Below are 14,677 nucleotides of genomic sequence, written 5' to 3'. Positions count from 1 at the left end.
GCCAGCTTTGACTTTCATAATACTTTCAATTTGATTTTTAATAATGCATTTCAGAGCAGGTATGGAGCAAAAAAATCATCAGAGCATTTAAATAAGTCGACTTGCGTTCAACAATATATCACACAAACCAATTTAAAATGCATTACTTTTTCCTCAAAAATCCCTACCGAATTGGTGGTTTGGAAAGTTTGGGTGGCAGATAGCGTTCGATGAAGAGATGTGACATTTTGAAACACCCATTTAACTGACAAAGAAATCCGCAGTATAGAAAGATATCTGTATCTTCCCAGTGGCACTGCATCAATGACAATGCAATGAGGCAATAAACAAAAGATGTGAAATCTTACCACACTTCAAATCAAGAGAAAGACAATTAGATGTAGAGAGGGAGAAAACTGGTGCGCGAATGGAGTGACAATAGACACGGAGGAGAGGCCATTTTATGTTCTCAGCGTTGTTTTATATTGATGTTGGTTCATCAAAATGTGTCCTTCACTACTCTGTCTGCAGACAGTGGGAGGAGGACAGGGAGGCCATTTTGTGACACAAGGCAAAAAACTGGAGAGGGAAAAAACAAAACACAACAACCAACAATGGTGGGTAGGAACAGAGGGACGCTGACCTTCAAAGGGCTCAATTACATGTCACACACACACACATACACACTCAAAGTTGGGCATGATTGCCAATACAGCGCATTCACACAGCTCAATGGCACAAACAGACACACACACCAAAAGAAATGCACATACATGTGTGTATTGTGGGCATTTTTTTAAACACACACATACAAGCACACACACTCGGAGCGTCCCTGCTGCTTCACACTGTAGGACCGTCTGTCCGTCCAGATAAAGTGGCCTCTGAATCTCAGTTCTGATTTGAGAGGGGGGATTTAATGACATCCCCCACCCTTCATTCCCCCTCTCACTTTCCCTCTGCCACTCTCCCTCTTTCTCTTTTTTCTGTCATTCATTCAGAGCATTACTCTCAGTTTGTGTCCTTGTTGCAATCTATTTATCTTGTCACTGCTATTTCATTATTTCCCTCTCTTTCTATCTCATTTACCTTTACCTCAACTTCTCTTTTTCTCTCCATACCAACAAAACCAATTTTCAGGTGGACACTGCAGGGCCGACCTCTAAAGTAAACATCCCCCTTATTCATCCACTTCTCCTCCTCCTCCTCCTCCTCCTCTTCTTCATTCCCCCCCATCCCTCCCGCCATCACATCAATGCCAAAGGAGCCCCCACCCCATATCCAACTCTCCCTCCTGCCTTCCCTCTCCACCTCCAACCTTCTGTTTGGAAGAGAGTAAAAAAAACATAGTATGTGGCGCAGTCATGAATTGTAATGGCACTGCTCTTTTTAAGTAAATAGTATATCAGCTGGGCTCTGGGTATATGGGAGGTTTCGTATTGGGGTTGATTCTGGTGGTGATGATCAGAGGGAGGGCAGACTCTAAACAAAAAATAAATTAAAGGGAAACCCAAAGCTGGATGATTGATGAGGCAAAGCAGGAGAGAAGAGAAGGGATGAGAGAGGAGGGTTAGCTGAGGATGCAGAGCTAACGCAGAAGAGGGCAGTGGTGAAAGATGGACGGAGTGAAAGAGAGGGAAGGAAAATCTCATCTCCTGGTGGAATAATCTCTCATTTATCACACTGATGGAAAAACAAGGAGAGAGAGAAGGGAGCTGGATAAGGTTCATGAAAGATGGAGTTTCGTAGTCGGGGTGATAGGTTTCAGCTCACACTTGTGTTGTGGATGTATATGTACATACTATAGCGTCTAGACAGCTTTTTGAGGCAGAAGTTACCATGAATTATGCATGCAGGGTTGCTCTCATTCCGGGGCCCTATGTTAATATTATTACATATGTGGCAACGGGTGGAGGGTGGTGGAGTCTCCTCCATGACACTCAGCAAATTGGGGAAAGCTATAATGGTGTACACACACATTAATTCATGCACACTCACACACATATGAACACACTCACAGTGCCTTGCAAATGCATGTGCATGTGGATACATACACACATACATGCCAAGCCAAAAGGCTAAGCTCCCTTTTTCATTTCAGCAGAGAAGATTGCATTTTCTGGGGCTGTGTGCGTGTGCGTGTGCGTGTGTGCGTGTGTGTGTGTGTGTGTGTGTGTGTGTGTGTGTGTGTGTGTGTGTGTGTGTGTGTGTGTGTGTGTGTGTGTGTGTGTGTGTGTGTGTGTGTGTGTGTGTGTGTGTGTGTGTGTGTGTGTGTGTGTGTGTGTGTGTGTGTGTGTGTGTGTGTGTGTGTGTGTGTGTGTGTGTGTGTGTGTGTGTGTGTGTGTGATTACTGACTGTTTGGGAGGGAGTGATGGGGGATATTAAACGAGTCAAATGCTGTCTCTCTTGCTCTCCTCCACTGGAAAGACCTAAGACTGCAGCATGGCCACAGACACACAAATACACACACACACACACACACACACAAACCGGGCTAGACTTATCATTGTACGGTCCAATTTAAAACCACACACTGCCAATTAACTGACAGGCAGCATAGTTTCAGTGTGGACATTGTTGTAGTGCAGCAAACACAGATAATGTGGATATGTGTTGTTTGAGTGTTTATCTGCACTCTATTCTGAACAAATTGCTTGTTTTAAGACTGTGAAGAACAAAAGGAGTGGATGAATTGTCTGCGCTCCCTTTTCAAATGTCAACAGCAATTTTTTGGTTTTTTTGTGAGAATAACTGTAGCCATTTTACTAACGATTACTGACCAAAACACAATCTCCTGCAGGATAAATGCCTGGTATTGTCCTTCAAATAAGTGCTCAGAAATGAACAGAACACGCAGACAGAAGAAAACACGAAACCAAAACCACACACTGATAGAAAAGTGGCCCTGAGGGTGAAAATAAATAGCCACAAGAAACAAAGACGACAAGCAATTTGGTTAGTGTGGATGCTGCCGCTGACAGGAGGGGAGGTTAGAGGGTTGATTCATGACCTCTTCAATAGAAACCTAAATAGTTGCTTTACTTGTTGTTCTCTGACATTTATTGCTTTCTTATGATACCCTAGATAGATTCAGCAGATCCTTTGCCACCTAGCGCTAAGTGCATTCTCAGGAGGCCCGCAGTGCTGTTATGTACAGTGTTCACTCCCATTTAATACTTCTTACTGCACAAGTGGTTTTGGACAATTGTGCTCTACCATTTAAATGAATCAGATTTCGCAGTTGGCCCTTTTACAGCTTTAGGAAGATGGCCAAAACCCAATAGCTCTTAAGTCCTGCAGTTCATCTTATTAAATAAGAGCCAAAAGTCCCAGACGGAATGATGTGACAAAAGATTGAGTGGGAGTAAATGTCCCTTAGCCAGATGTACGTTAGACATTTTTCATGATGGTCATAATAACTTCCCCATCGCAGGTGTAAGTAATAACAATTACAGTGGACACATTCCTTTAAATTGTCCCTTGTAGTGCCAAGACATGGTTGATATATGCTTATTGGAATGGAGCCATCATCAATAAACGAAGCTAACATTGCAATTGCAGTATCTTTAAAGTCAGGTGAAGATGTTAAACGTGTGGTTAGGTTTAAGGAACAGAAACATGTTAACGCTACAGAAAGGATGCACTTTCATAAAAAGACAAACAAAAATGTCTCCCGGATGAAAATTGAACATGCGACATCCCATTTTCAATAGCCTTACTCTCTGCCTGGCTTGATTTAGTACACACAACACATATGTTGACACTAAATGTGCTCTTAGGATGAGCTAAACTAATGGGAAACGTCCTATGAAAGTGCCTATACCGCATTAAGTAATCATCCATGATAAAGATTTATTAAAGAGTGTAACACTATGCTAGCAACTCTGTGAAGCATACATGTATACATCTGAATTATAAATGTAGAGTGTAACGGTAATTTCCGAGAGTGTTTATTCGCTGACGCTGATTTAGAACTGATGAGCGATGATTGAAGCTGTTGAGATGATGTACCATGCTTTCTTCTGCTTATTAGCAATAAACAGAAAGTGCTGCTGAGGTTGATCAGAATGTCATTCATGTTATCAGTATTTGTCGAGTAACCTTGAGAATTAAAAAAAACACATTTGGGAGTTTAACTTTTGTACACAATTGTATTCCAGTTCATCCAGTAAAGCCAAACCAACAGTTGTGAAGACATTTAACTCAAAACCATAAATGTGAACTTTATGATGGCAATAAATGGAAAGTCAGGGGATCACCAGAGTCATTAGGACTTATACTCTGAGGACAATGAATGGCTATACAGAATGTAATTAAAATCTATGTTATAGCTATTCCAGTCTGGACCAAGCCAATGTTGCCTTTTCATAAAAGCATTGCTTATGAATAGTTTAATGCCTGCCTGTATGCAAATGCCTGCCCCGTCTGAAAAAAAGACATTAGCAATAATATCATGGGTCTTCATTACTACCACATGATATTCTGAGAGTGCATTAATGGACAGTCATTAAGCCGTTGATAGCAGCAGCCATACTGTGAGCTGTAAATTGAAAGGTACATACAGTAGAAGAGTGTGATGGTAATTTCCCAGAGTGTGTGACTGGTGTTTTTTCTCTAACAGTTATTTATAGCCGATGAGTTTTGATTGAAGGGCTTTTTGTTCCCTCATTGAGATGATGTGTCTTTGCAGCAGATGGTGAAACTGTCTAATTTGTAAAAGTGTTCTGACTGATTCCCTTACATTTAGTATTTTACTATACAGTATGCTTGCCGCCATCACCTGTTCTTCTACCGCATGTAAATCTATTTTCAACCCTTTCTTTGTATTATTATCAATGCTAATGTTTCAATAAGGAATCTATGCAGTTGAGTAGCATATTTAAATGGGTCTACAATAATGTGAAGCGCGTCTTTTTATTTATTTTTTATGATGCAACAATAGCCTACTTACAAAATTAAATAATAATATTGTTTTCATTATCCAACAAACATATGGTGCACAGCTGCAGTAATTCTGAGGACCCCCTGTTGAATACCTATGGTCTATATTTTTTCCTGTCAGTTTAACAACCAAGGTCTAACAGTGACTTTAGCTCTGGGCTACAGCAGCCCTTAGAGCAAAAGGTTAAATGCAACATTGTTCAAATAAAAATACTATATATAGAATATAAAATTACCCTTGGGCTTAGCCTTAGGGCATATTCTAGCTATCAACATGGATCAAAAAGCAGAAGTGTGACAATTAGTGTCTAAATTAGTCAAACAAATTTGAATACAGGAAGCATAAGATGCTTGTTTAAGCCTCGTTTGTCCACATTAATATTAGGGTTGATTCTTGTTGACACTGTCACTTCCTCATGCAACTGTATCTGCATAAACACATTGCCGAATCAATAGAAATACACAAAATTGCATTAGGAAATTAATTAATTACTTTTTATCACTCGTTTTTCGTTTTTTAGCCTGTTGACCAAAGCCGGCATTTGACCATTGTTTACCACAGGTCAAGAGTTGGAAAGTGGGATAGATCTTGTTGACCCATTTTGAGCATAGTTTGAACCTGCATCACTGCGTCAGGCTGAAAAGGGAGTAAGTGAGAGCTGAAGAAGTCAGCTAAACTCAGCACTCCACTGGGAGAAATATCCCTTATCCACACAAGTACACACTTTGGAATAGGCCCAGTCAGCACTATATCTGTCTATAATGCAGGAGGACTCCAGGACGATCAATAGTTCCTGATAATAGTCAGATTATTAAAGGGAAGGTTTTTTTTTTTAGAGTGGGGTTGAATAAGGTTATTTTCCATAGTCAGTGTAGTACGTATCGAAGTAAGTCCTCAGTAAGAAGAAACAGAAAAAAATACGGTTGTGGACTAGACAGCAGCAAAACATATTTTTAGTCACCTAAAAAAAAGTCTCAACTAAAATAATTAAATATCAGTTTAAATTGATGCTATATTTAGACGTGTCTCTCCAAAAGGAAGCTATTATCTATGCTTTCTTCACAGCCACCTTTGACTCTTTGAAATCAGGATTTGCCGGTCACTGCTGCCTCAATTTGTTGGTTTGATTATGTTATTGCGTGACTTTTGTTAGTTTTTTAAAGAGTTAGTTTGTAATCACCAAAGTCATAGAACACAAACAAATCATGCAAGGCATCGAGAGACTAGCAACGCTAGCAAGGTGAAATTGCTGTCCAGCGGCTTTAAAGGCAGCATTGTTAATGGCCTTAGTTCGCTAACGGAAAGGGCAGTCCAACAGCAAGGTTAGGCTGTAATAATGCAGTATTTATTATTGTACTTGGGCCTTTTGTAGGTGTTCAAAATATGTTTTGCCGCTGCCCCCATCCACAGTAATACATTTCTTAGCTTCTGTTTCTCTCAGTGTTTTTTTTGTCCCGTGTTGTCTTCTGACTGAGTGTTTTGTTCATTTTTTAGCACTTATTTGAATGACAACAGTATGCATTTGTCCTTCATAAGATTGTGTTTTGGTCAGTAATCGATAGTAAACCCAACCTATTCTTGTACGATATGTTGGAATGACTTTGAAACTGCTGTAACCAAAGCACACATAAAGTCAATATTGGATATTTGACAGACTTACGCTTGTGGTTGTTCTTGCGCTGGAAGGGTAGTGTGTGTCGCTCCGAGTCTTCTTCGCCCTCCTCATCTGCCAGGTGTGTGTGAGTATAATGGTAACTCAGCCCTGGGCGATTTTTATAGCGCTTTCCACAGACTGTAACACACACAGACAGACGCACACACAGTATATGCAATTAGTTTTCTGTCTGTCTAAGGAAAAGCAGTGAAGAAACAATAAAGAAATAAAGTTGTAACGCTCACTGTCACAGACGTAAGGCTTGTCTCTATCTTCAATGGCAGCCGGCTCTTGTCTCTTCCTCATTCCCCCGACACCGCAGGCCTGTAGAAACCACAAACACACACACACTTGTAAAAACTCAGAAAAACACATGCAGAATCACACATTGGATTGAAAACAAAAAGTTTGAACTTCCACAGTTCCACACAGAATAAAAAGAGCGTAACAGCACATTACGTGCTTCAAATTTCTATACACACACACACACACACACACACACACACACACACACACACACACACACACACACATTTGTATTCTAATCATCTGCTCTCAGTATAAAGCTCCACTTCCTGCAGGAGGGGGCTGATGACACCTAGCAGGGGAGCAACAGCTCCAATTAGCAACCCTGGTGTCTGTGTGTGAGCATGTGTGTGTGTGATGATTTTCAGAATACATTGTTAACACTTGATTATCTTCCCATGTGACGCCCAAAAAGAGTGGGAAAAGAACCTGTCTGATCTAATCAAGGTTGTAAAAAAAAACGGTTGTCTCAGCATGATTACATCTCTGGATCCAATTGCATTTATTCTCTGTAAAAACTTGTGGTTTGTGAAATGTTCTTCTTAAGTCAGGAATAAAGCAAAGTCAATATGAGATACAATTAATTAAATCATAACCCTCAAAGACCACTACTGAGAACAAAATGCTAATTTCTGAAGATTAATTTAGTACAATTTATTTATGTTAATATTGAAATGTTAGTTTTAATGTAATCCTTTTAATATTCATTTGACACAGAAACATAGGCGTCTTCTACTATGCTTGTGCAAATACAGCAGATTCAATTTAAGTCTAATTAAGAGCAACTTTTTCCAGTGTTATTCTCTGTGTCGGACAGGCAAGACTTTGAGCTTTTGCTGGAGACTGACTTGTGTTTCCCTCGCTTCACTTTTTCTACAACGACACCAAAACAAATTGTTTTATGGTTTGTATATTCAGTATAAATCGAGCAGGAAAAGTAGAGAATAATCATGAATTGTCATTCATTTCTCACCCGTGCTTTGGTGCGGTTCTTGCGTTTAGGAACGTCTTCCTCCATCTCATCCACCTCCAAATCATGAGGGAAATCCCCGACCAGCAGCTTCTACAAATGAGAGACAGAGAGAGAGAGAGAGGTTAGTTATTTTCCTTTACTTTTTTACATTAACTTTTCCTCTCTTTTTTTGCCTTTCCCCTCCTGCTTCTGCTCTGCTCCACATTGAACATTGGGTGGTTGTGAAATTGCAGGAAATGGCACACTTCCAGCTGATTTTGAAAGTATTCTCATAATGCCTGCGCAGGAAACAACCGTAACCATTAACGATTACCACTAAATATAGCCAAATGTGTCACCATTTCATTGCAATAAACGATTAATTTTAAGACTTCTTTAATTAAAAGGGTACACAGTGCACTTTAGTATCGCACTTTAAAAAGTGGAGGGACTCACAAGAGGTTCATTAAGAAAAATAATTACGCAACAAGAGCCAAGATATCCTGATTTGTAATCCCTAATGTTGGTCAAGATGTAAAACCACTGAATCCCATCCTGCAACACTGTAAATCTTATTTATGGAACAGACCATGGCCATCTACTATCCTTATGAGAAATAAACGTGACATCATGCAATTGTGCTTATTGCAAAGAGAACAGAATACATAACAATATCATCTGTGAAACTGAGTCAAAAGTAGTGAGGGGAGAGTTAAGGGTGCACATGGAGCTATGATTGGGCAGCATGGAAGTAATGCCTGCCTAGGAAAGCCCCATGGAAAGCTGTGGATTTAAGGCCCTTAAGGCTTCTCAATCTCTCATAGGCCCACTTTCAGAGCCATTCACTCAACTGCTGATCGATTAGCTGTCCATCTGAAGAGAAACTGCTTCAGACTAGTGAAATAGTTCTAGTAGAAATAGAGTGAACTTTTTGATCAGAAGTTACCCAAAAGTGCCACATGCTGCTTAAGGAATGACAAAACTCAAAGAGATAGATTGACAAAATATCCGCACAATAGCTGTTTGCCTGTAAAATACTTAAACGAAATCCCGGTAAAACCCCAAAATGGACTGCAGTGCAACACAATAGCATTCAGGCACACACACACTGTGCCATGAGGGAGTTGTCAGAGCCGCGGGAGCCTGTGTCACCGCCAAACACACTCTCCAAAAGAGACAAAGGCAGACAGACATCAACACAGAGGGTAAAACAGACAGATAGTTGGAGACACAGACTGACATAAGAATAAGACAAAGAACAACAAAGTACAGAGGAGAGGAAGAGAGAAAGTGAGAGAGGGAAGAAAGAGAAACGAGAGGCTCACCTGACACTCGCTCATTGGCTCTTCTTCCTTGGTTTCTACCTTCTTGTCCAGGGTTTCCCCGGCGAGCAACGACTCCAACACGGGACCATCTGGTATACCCCCCTCCTTCTTTAGAGAAGCCTCGTAGTCTGGAGGATGAGACAATTACAATCAGACAACAGCAGAGATCTCACATTCATGCTGACATGCTCAGTTGAGCTGACAGTGCCCCGAGGAACCAGAATTTGTCTAGTTTGTGATGGCACAACGACTTCAGCTCCGGCAGTGTACAGATGCTGAGTCCAGTGACTGGCCATCGGGATGTTCGGGACGAATTCTGGGCCGGTACCGAAGTGGACCGGTCAGATAAGTCACTAGCACCCCCGCCCTTGACAATTTACTAGCGGTACCGAAGTGGGCCCGGGCAGATGTTTAGTCCCAGTCCGCCCCTGGCTGAGTCTATCTGCCATTTGTTTCATATCACTGGGTTTTGCACATGCAAAGTGTCAACTTCATTTATAGATGGTGTCTATTTATATAAAAACCTGAGTGTCAGTAAATAAGCAACATATGATAATTTAATTTGAGTTTAGCAAGAAATTATGACTACACATAAAACGTTATTTTATAGACATAGCAAACACTATTAAGTGCCAGCACGTGCACTCCGCTCTGCATCAACCAAACGGCTCGCTGCACCCTCGCTGCGAGGGGGACCCAAGTTCCCATCAGCAAAAACACATGGGTTTGCTATCCTGGCTACAAAATCAGGACAGCAGATAGCTTACACACCTTCCGACTGAAAACTCATCTCTTTCGACTCCACTTCGAGCGATAGAACTATTAACAAAGCACTTATATACTAATAAAGGACTGGCTTACCTAAAGCCAGTTGAGTAGCACTTGAAATGTTTTTGCTCTATGAAACCTGATGTACTTATATGATTCTGTTTTCCTCAAGTTTGTATTTTGTTGGTCGAACGCACTTATTGTAAGTCGCTTTGGATAAAAGCGTCAGCTAAATGCAATGTAATGTAATGTAATGTAAATGTGGTCGTAAAGGGAAGTTTGTGACATATTCTGACATATTCTGTTTTATACATCTAAACCAAACTTCTCTTATGGGCTAGTTCTTATGAAATCATGGTTTGCAGCCAAACATTGCTCAAATCCTAAGAACTTTAGTTTAAATCCCACTTTAAATAAACAAGACCAATCTCCAGATTTACAATTAGCACAAAATTACTGAAAGTTTCTGAAAAAATATAACTTGAATAATAGGATACGGAATATACAGCATACTGTTTGGAATACTGACAGAAAATGTGGAACAAATTCTGACTTTTCCAGAACAATTGTACAATCGGCAAAATGGACCTGGTATATACACAGATCTTAAAAATACACATATATCAAAATCTTTAATTACCGATCTTGAACTCGATCGGTACGAGCCGCGGGTCCTCCAGGATGTTTAGCCGTCTCTTCTTGCGCCAGCAGCGAGCGGGATATGTATACAACTGACCTGGAGCGTGACCTGAAACACAGAGGAACACACAGCTCGGTTATAGGACAAACTGTCATGGTTCATACATTAACTCATGCATGAACAAAATTAAATATAGACAGTTAGGTGTGTTATTATTAGCCTCAAGTGCATCTACTTAAGGCACAGAATAGCTTTGAGCCTAATACTAACAGAGATAGTAGTTTTCAGGTATTTATTCACCAATGTTATCACAATTTATCCTCAGAGGAACCATTCTGAAACTAATAACAATGAAGTTCATCTAATAGTTGTCCAGACATTTTGGTCGGTGCAAATCAAAATTGGACAACATTTTACCTTAATATATCTAATAGTTGTTGATTGCCTTAAGTCTGGACTCTCATGGCTGCGATGCAAAAGATTGTCTGTTATGGTGCTGTAAATGTTTTCATAACAAAAATGTGTGATTGTGTTTTCAAGTACAAGCAATTTTTGGATGGTTTTGGAGAATACTCAACTATTTAAAAAAAAAAAAAAAACTTCATTGTTTAGAACATACAAAATATTAAGGATGAAAACGAATGAAGTAACAAACAAAAGTATTTGTAATGACAGACACCAGGCAAAAACTACAAACTAAATTCGTGAAAAAGCTCTTGCACAAGTGCGCATACACACACACACACACACACACACACACACACACACACACACACTGCATTCTCTCTGGAATAGTTGATGCCAGCAGCGTATCATTGCCTACAGGGGTGTCTGATTCCATGCCAAAACACACTGATGTTACAGAGAAAGAAAAAGCGATGAGGAAACACCCGTTGGGGAAAGTAAAAAAAAAGTTCAAGTAGGTAAGAGGCCTGGAAAAGAGGGAGAGGAAATGAGGGAAAGGGGAGAGGAGGTAAAACTAGACAGAAACAAGCAGAGCAGAGGAAGGAAGTCAGCCGCGGGACAAACAGCAGAAAATATAATTTGTGTGGCACAACAGCTGGTGAACACAACACACCAACAAAGACGAGGGCTATGAAGAGCCTCAGCGAGCAACAAATGCCACTTTATTCTGACAAGATATTAAGAACACACTTCACAGCCTCACACACAAAGTGCCACACACCTGGTCCACGGTGATTCTTCTCCATCCAGATGTAGCAGTTGCTCTGGGCCACGCCGGTCTGGGAGTCCAGGAAGGGGAGACGCATCGAGCGCTCGGCGCACAGACGGGCATTGTAGCTGCGACAGTGTTCAATGGCCTCCTTATAAAACTCCTCACCAAGACTGAGAGAGAAAACAGGGGAAGGGGAGGTGAAGGGAGAATAGCAGAGGGATAGACAGAGATAGTGAAGGTAGCAAAGGTGAATAACAAAGAGGGAATACAACAGGATGCCAACAGCAAGGCATGCTTGTGTTTTATTTAGACTATGCTTTGAAGCCTCGAGTTCAGTGTCTAGACCATCTTCATCATAGTTTGGCTGTTGCCATTTGTTTATTTTTTGAATCAGAAGTGATACAAGAAGGAAGTGCTAAAATGCTACAATTATACTTGTATAAACTGAAAACATAGTTTGAAAGAAGTTAAAGTTATAATGCCAGACAGCAAGGGTTAAAGTTCTGAGACAATAACACGGACAACTCCATCTGGAGGCCTGTCAATCACAAGTTAACCACACCCCAAGTCATATCATGTTGTATTGCCTATTTTACTCTGAATGGGACTATAATTTAGTCAATTAACATCATGCTGTACTTAAGAGGACTTGAAAGTAGCGAGTAGGCCGATAAATGTATTTGTCAAATGTTTTCTAAGGTAATAAATCAAGTGAGAAGTGAGTATTTTCCAGTGGAGTTTCCCCCTGTTGACCATTAGAAAGAACCTACGAAGCATTCACCTCCGCATTTGCTTCACTTTACAGAGACAGAGGTTGCCTCTTGGAGTACGTGCATGTGTGTAAGTCAAAAGGGGCATTGAGCGGTCAGTCGTGGGTCGTTTTGGTGTGTGTGTGTGTGTGTGTGTGTGTGTGTGTGTGTGTGTGTGTGTGTGTGTGTGTGTGTGTGTGTGTGTGTGTGTGTGTGTGTGTGTGTGTGTGTGTGTGTGTGTGTGTGTGTGTGTGTGTGTGTGTCGGATTGAGTGTGCGTGCGTGATGGTGCAGTCCTATTAACCTGGGTCACAGCAGATGAGCTGACACACTGTTAAAACCCCACACAGTCACACACACACACACATGCAGTACAGTAACACATTCTTCACCGATGACAATGCAAGGACTGTGTCTTCTCACCTGTACAAGTGAGAGTTTGATTAATATTCAGTGTAATATTCTTGTCGTTTTTCCTCCCTCCCTCAACTCCAGCCCCCCCATCCTCCCTCTCATTTCTCTTCCCCCCCTCTTACCTGTTCTTGATGACTGCACCTCCAGATTGCCTGTAGGGAGAAGCAGAAAAAAAACAATAGATGTGTGGTGAGTCACTCCTCCACTCCACACTACTTCCTCTCTCTTCACAGTATTTCTCAAAATCTTTCCTTCACTCTCTCGGTCTGATTAGTTGTTGTTGCATGTTTAACTTTCACACTCTGTTCATGTCTTGCTACACTTTTTTTGTAAATTTGTTCCTCCTTCTTCGCACTTCTCTTTCATCGCTTTGTCTCTTTCCTGTTAATCACTCCTCTCTAGTGTCTTCCTGCTGAGTGCAGAATCAAGGTCACTCTGCTGTACAGAAGGTAGATACACGACACACAAAACTACGACTATACACAATCACACACACACACACACAAACACACAAACACACCCATGCATGCATAGAACTACCGTGCTGGGACAACCTCACAAAAACAGTGCAGCCGATTGTCAGACTCTCAATGGACAGTTTAAAAATAGGAAAAGGTCCAAATCAAACAGCAGAACCAAAGATATCGTCACATTTTGTTCTTCTTCCCTGCAAACCCTGTGCCTAAACTACCCACAAATAAACTTGATTGCTGACAGTTCAGTTGTACATTTTATTGTGTTATGGTAGCCTTGGTCATCCCGCCGGAATGAGGATCAGGCGTCGAGGTCTGGGAATCTTACTTCTTTCTAGTTCCAAACCCCAGAACATTTTTCAAACCTGTAGCATTCAGCCCCAACAGATGCTGACTCAATTGACATCACTTGACGACGTTTATGAGACTTCACAAAGCTCAGTGACCACAAAGTGCTTTTCCCAATCTCTATCACCAGAAATGAAATTGAATGGTGAACGTGATCAAAATAGTTTAATAACAGTTTTTCATGATTTAATTAAATATGTTCCTTTAAAAATCAGTTTGCAATCATTTAAAATTGAAGATGTATACTGATGGATTGTTTATAATATTAGAAATGAGGAAAATAGTTTTCTTTTACAGGCACAAAATGGTTAAAAGAAACTGATTGTGTATTAGTGTTATCTGCATGAAATCAGTCCCTGGGCCCAAGCCTTACATTTGGAACAAATTTAACTGAAGTTGTTTTTGGGATATCGTTAACAGGAAAAAACAACCAAAGCCTCCTCGGCTTAGGTTTCTAATGAAATCTGTCACAACATCAAATCGAAGTGCTCTGTAAAAACATACAAACAGAGCACATAATGGTCTTTGAGCAGAGTGATCTTGTTTAAAAAGATGTCTTTTTAACAAGCCTCTCAAACAAAAGTATTGACTGGACTTGATTAAAGCTGACCGTCCTGATTGAAAATCAGGACAAATTCTATCTCCTAAACAAGTTCTACAACCTTGCGGGCCATTACTGGACAAGTGACAATTAAAGGATTTGTTTGGGGCGTCAATATGTGCTGTGCTTACATTTTGTAGTGTTGGCCTTATGCTTCAGATGTTTCTGTGCATCTTACTGCCTGCGTTCGGCTATATAACCAATTTTTTTGTTAAGTTGGAAGTGCGTCATCAGAACTTTTCCTTAGCTCTTTTCACTTTGCTCAAGTGCAGTTCCATTGACCTCCCTTGTTGTATAGGAATGACAAAGCGCATAATGGATGCCTGTCGAGGATACATCCAAAGGCACTG

The 14,677-nt window shown here is 40.7% G+C and overlaps 1 protein-coding gene across 1 annotated transcript in view; it reads right to left on the bottom strand.

The window, feature by feature from the left end:
- Window positions 1-14,677, bottom strand: part of dpf1 (double PHD fingers 1) — a 43,185-nt gene that overhangs the window by 17,609 nt on the left and 10,899 nt on the right. The window contains exons 2-8 of the mRNA XM_034096797.2: window positions 13,028-13,057; window positions 11,753-11,913; window positions 10,567-10,674; window positions 9,159-9,286; window positions 7,855-7,944; window positions 6,821-6,899; window positions 6,582-6,713 (exon numbers count right to left, since the gene is read on the bottom strand). Of these exons, the coding sequence (XP_033952688.1) occupies window positions 6,582-6,713; window positions 6,821-6,899; window positions 7,855-7,944; window positions 9,159-9,286; window positions 10,567-10,674; window positions 11,753-11,913; window positions 13,028-13,057 (728 nt within the window). The remainder of the gene's footprint in view (window positions 1-6,581; window positions 6,714-6,820; window positions 6,900-7,854; window positions 7,945-9,158; window positions 9,287-10,566; window positions 10,675-11,752; window positions 11,914-13,027; window positions 13,058-14,677) is intronic.

The sequence above is a fragment of the Pseudochaenichthys georgianus genome, chromosome 13 (assembly GCF_902827115.2).
Source record: "Pseudochaenichthys georgianus chromosome 13, fPseGeo1.2, whole genome shotgun sequence".
Classification (NCBI taxonomy): Eukaryota; Metazoa; Chordata; class Actinopteri; order Perciformes; family Channichthyidae; genus Pseudochaenichthys; species Pseudochaenichthys georgianus.
This window is presented reverse-complemented; position numbering and strand designations above follow the sequence as displayed.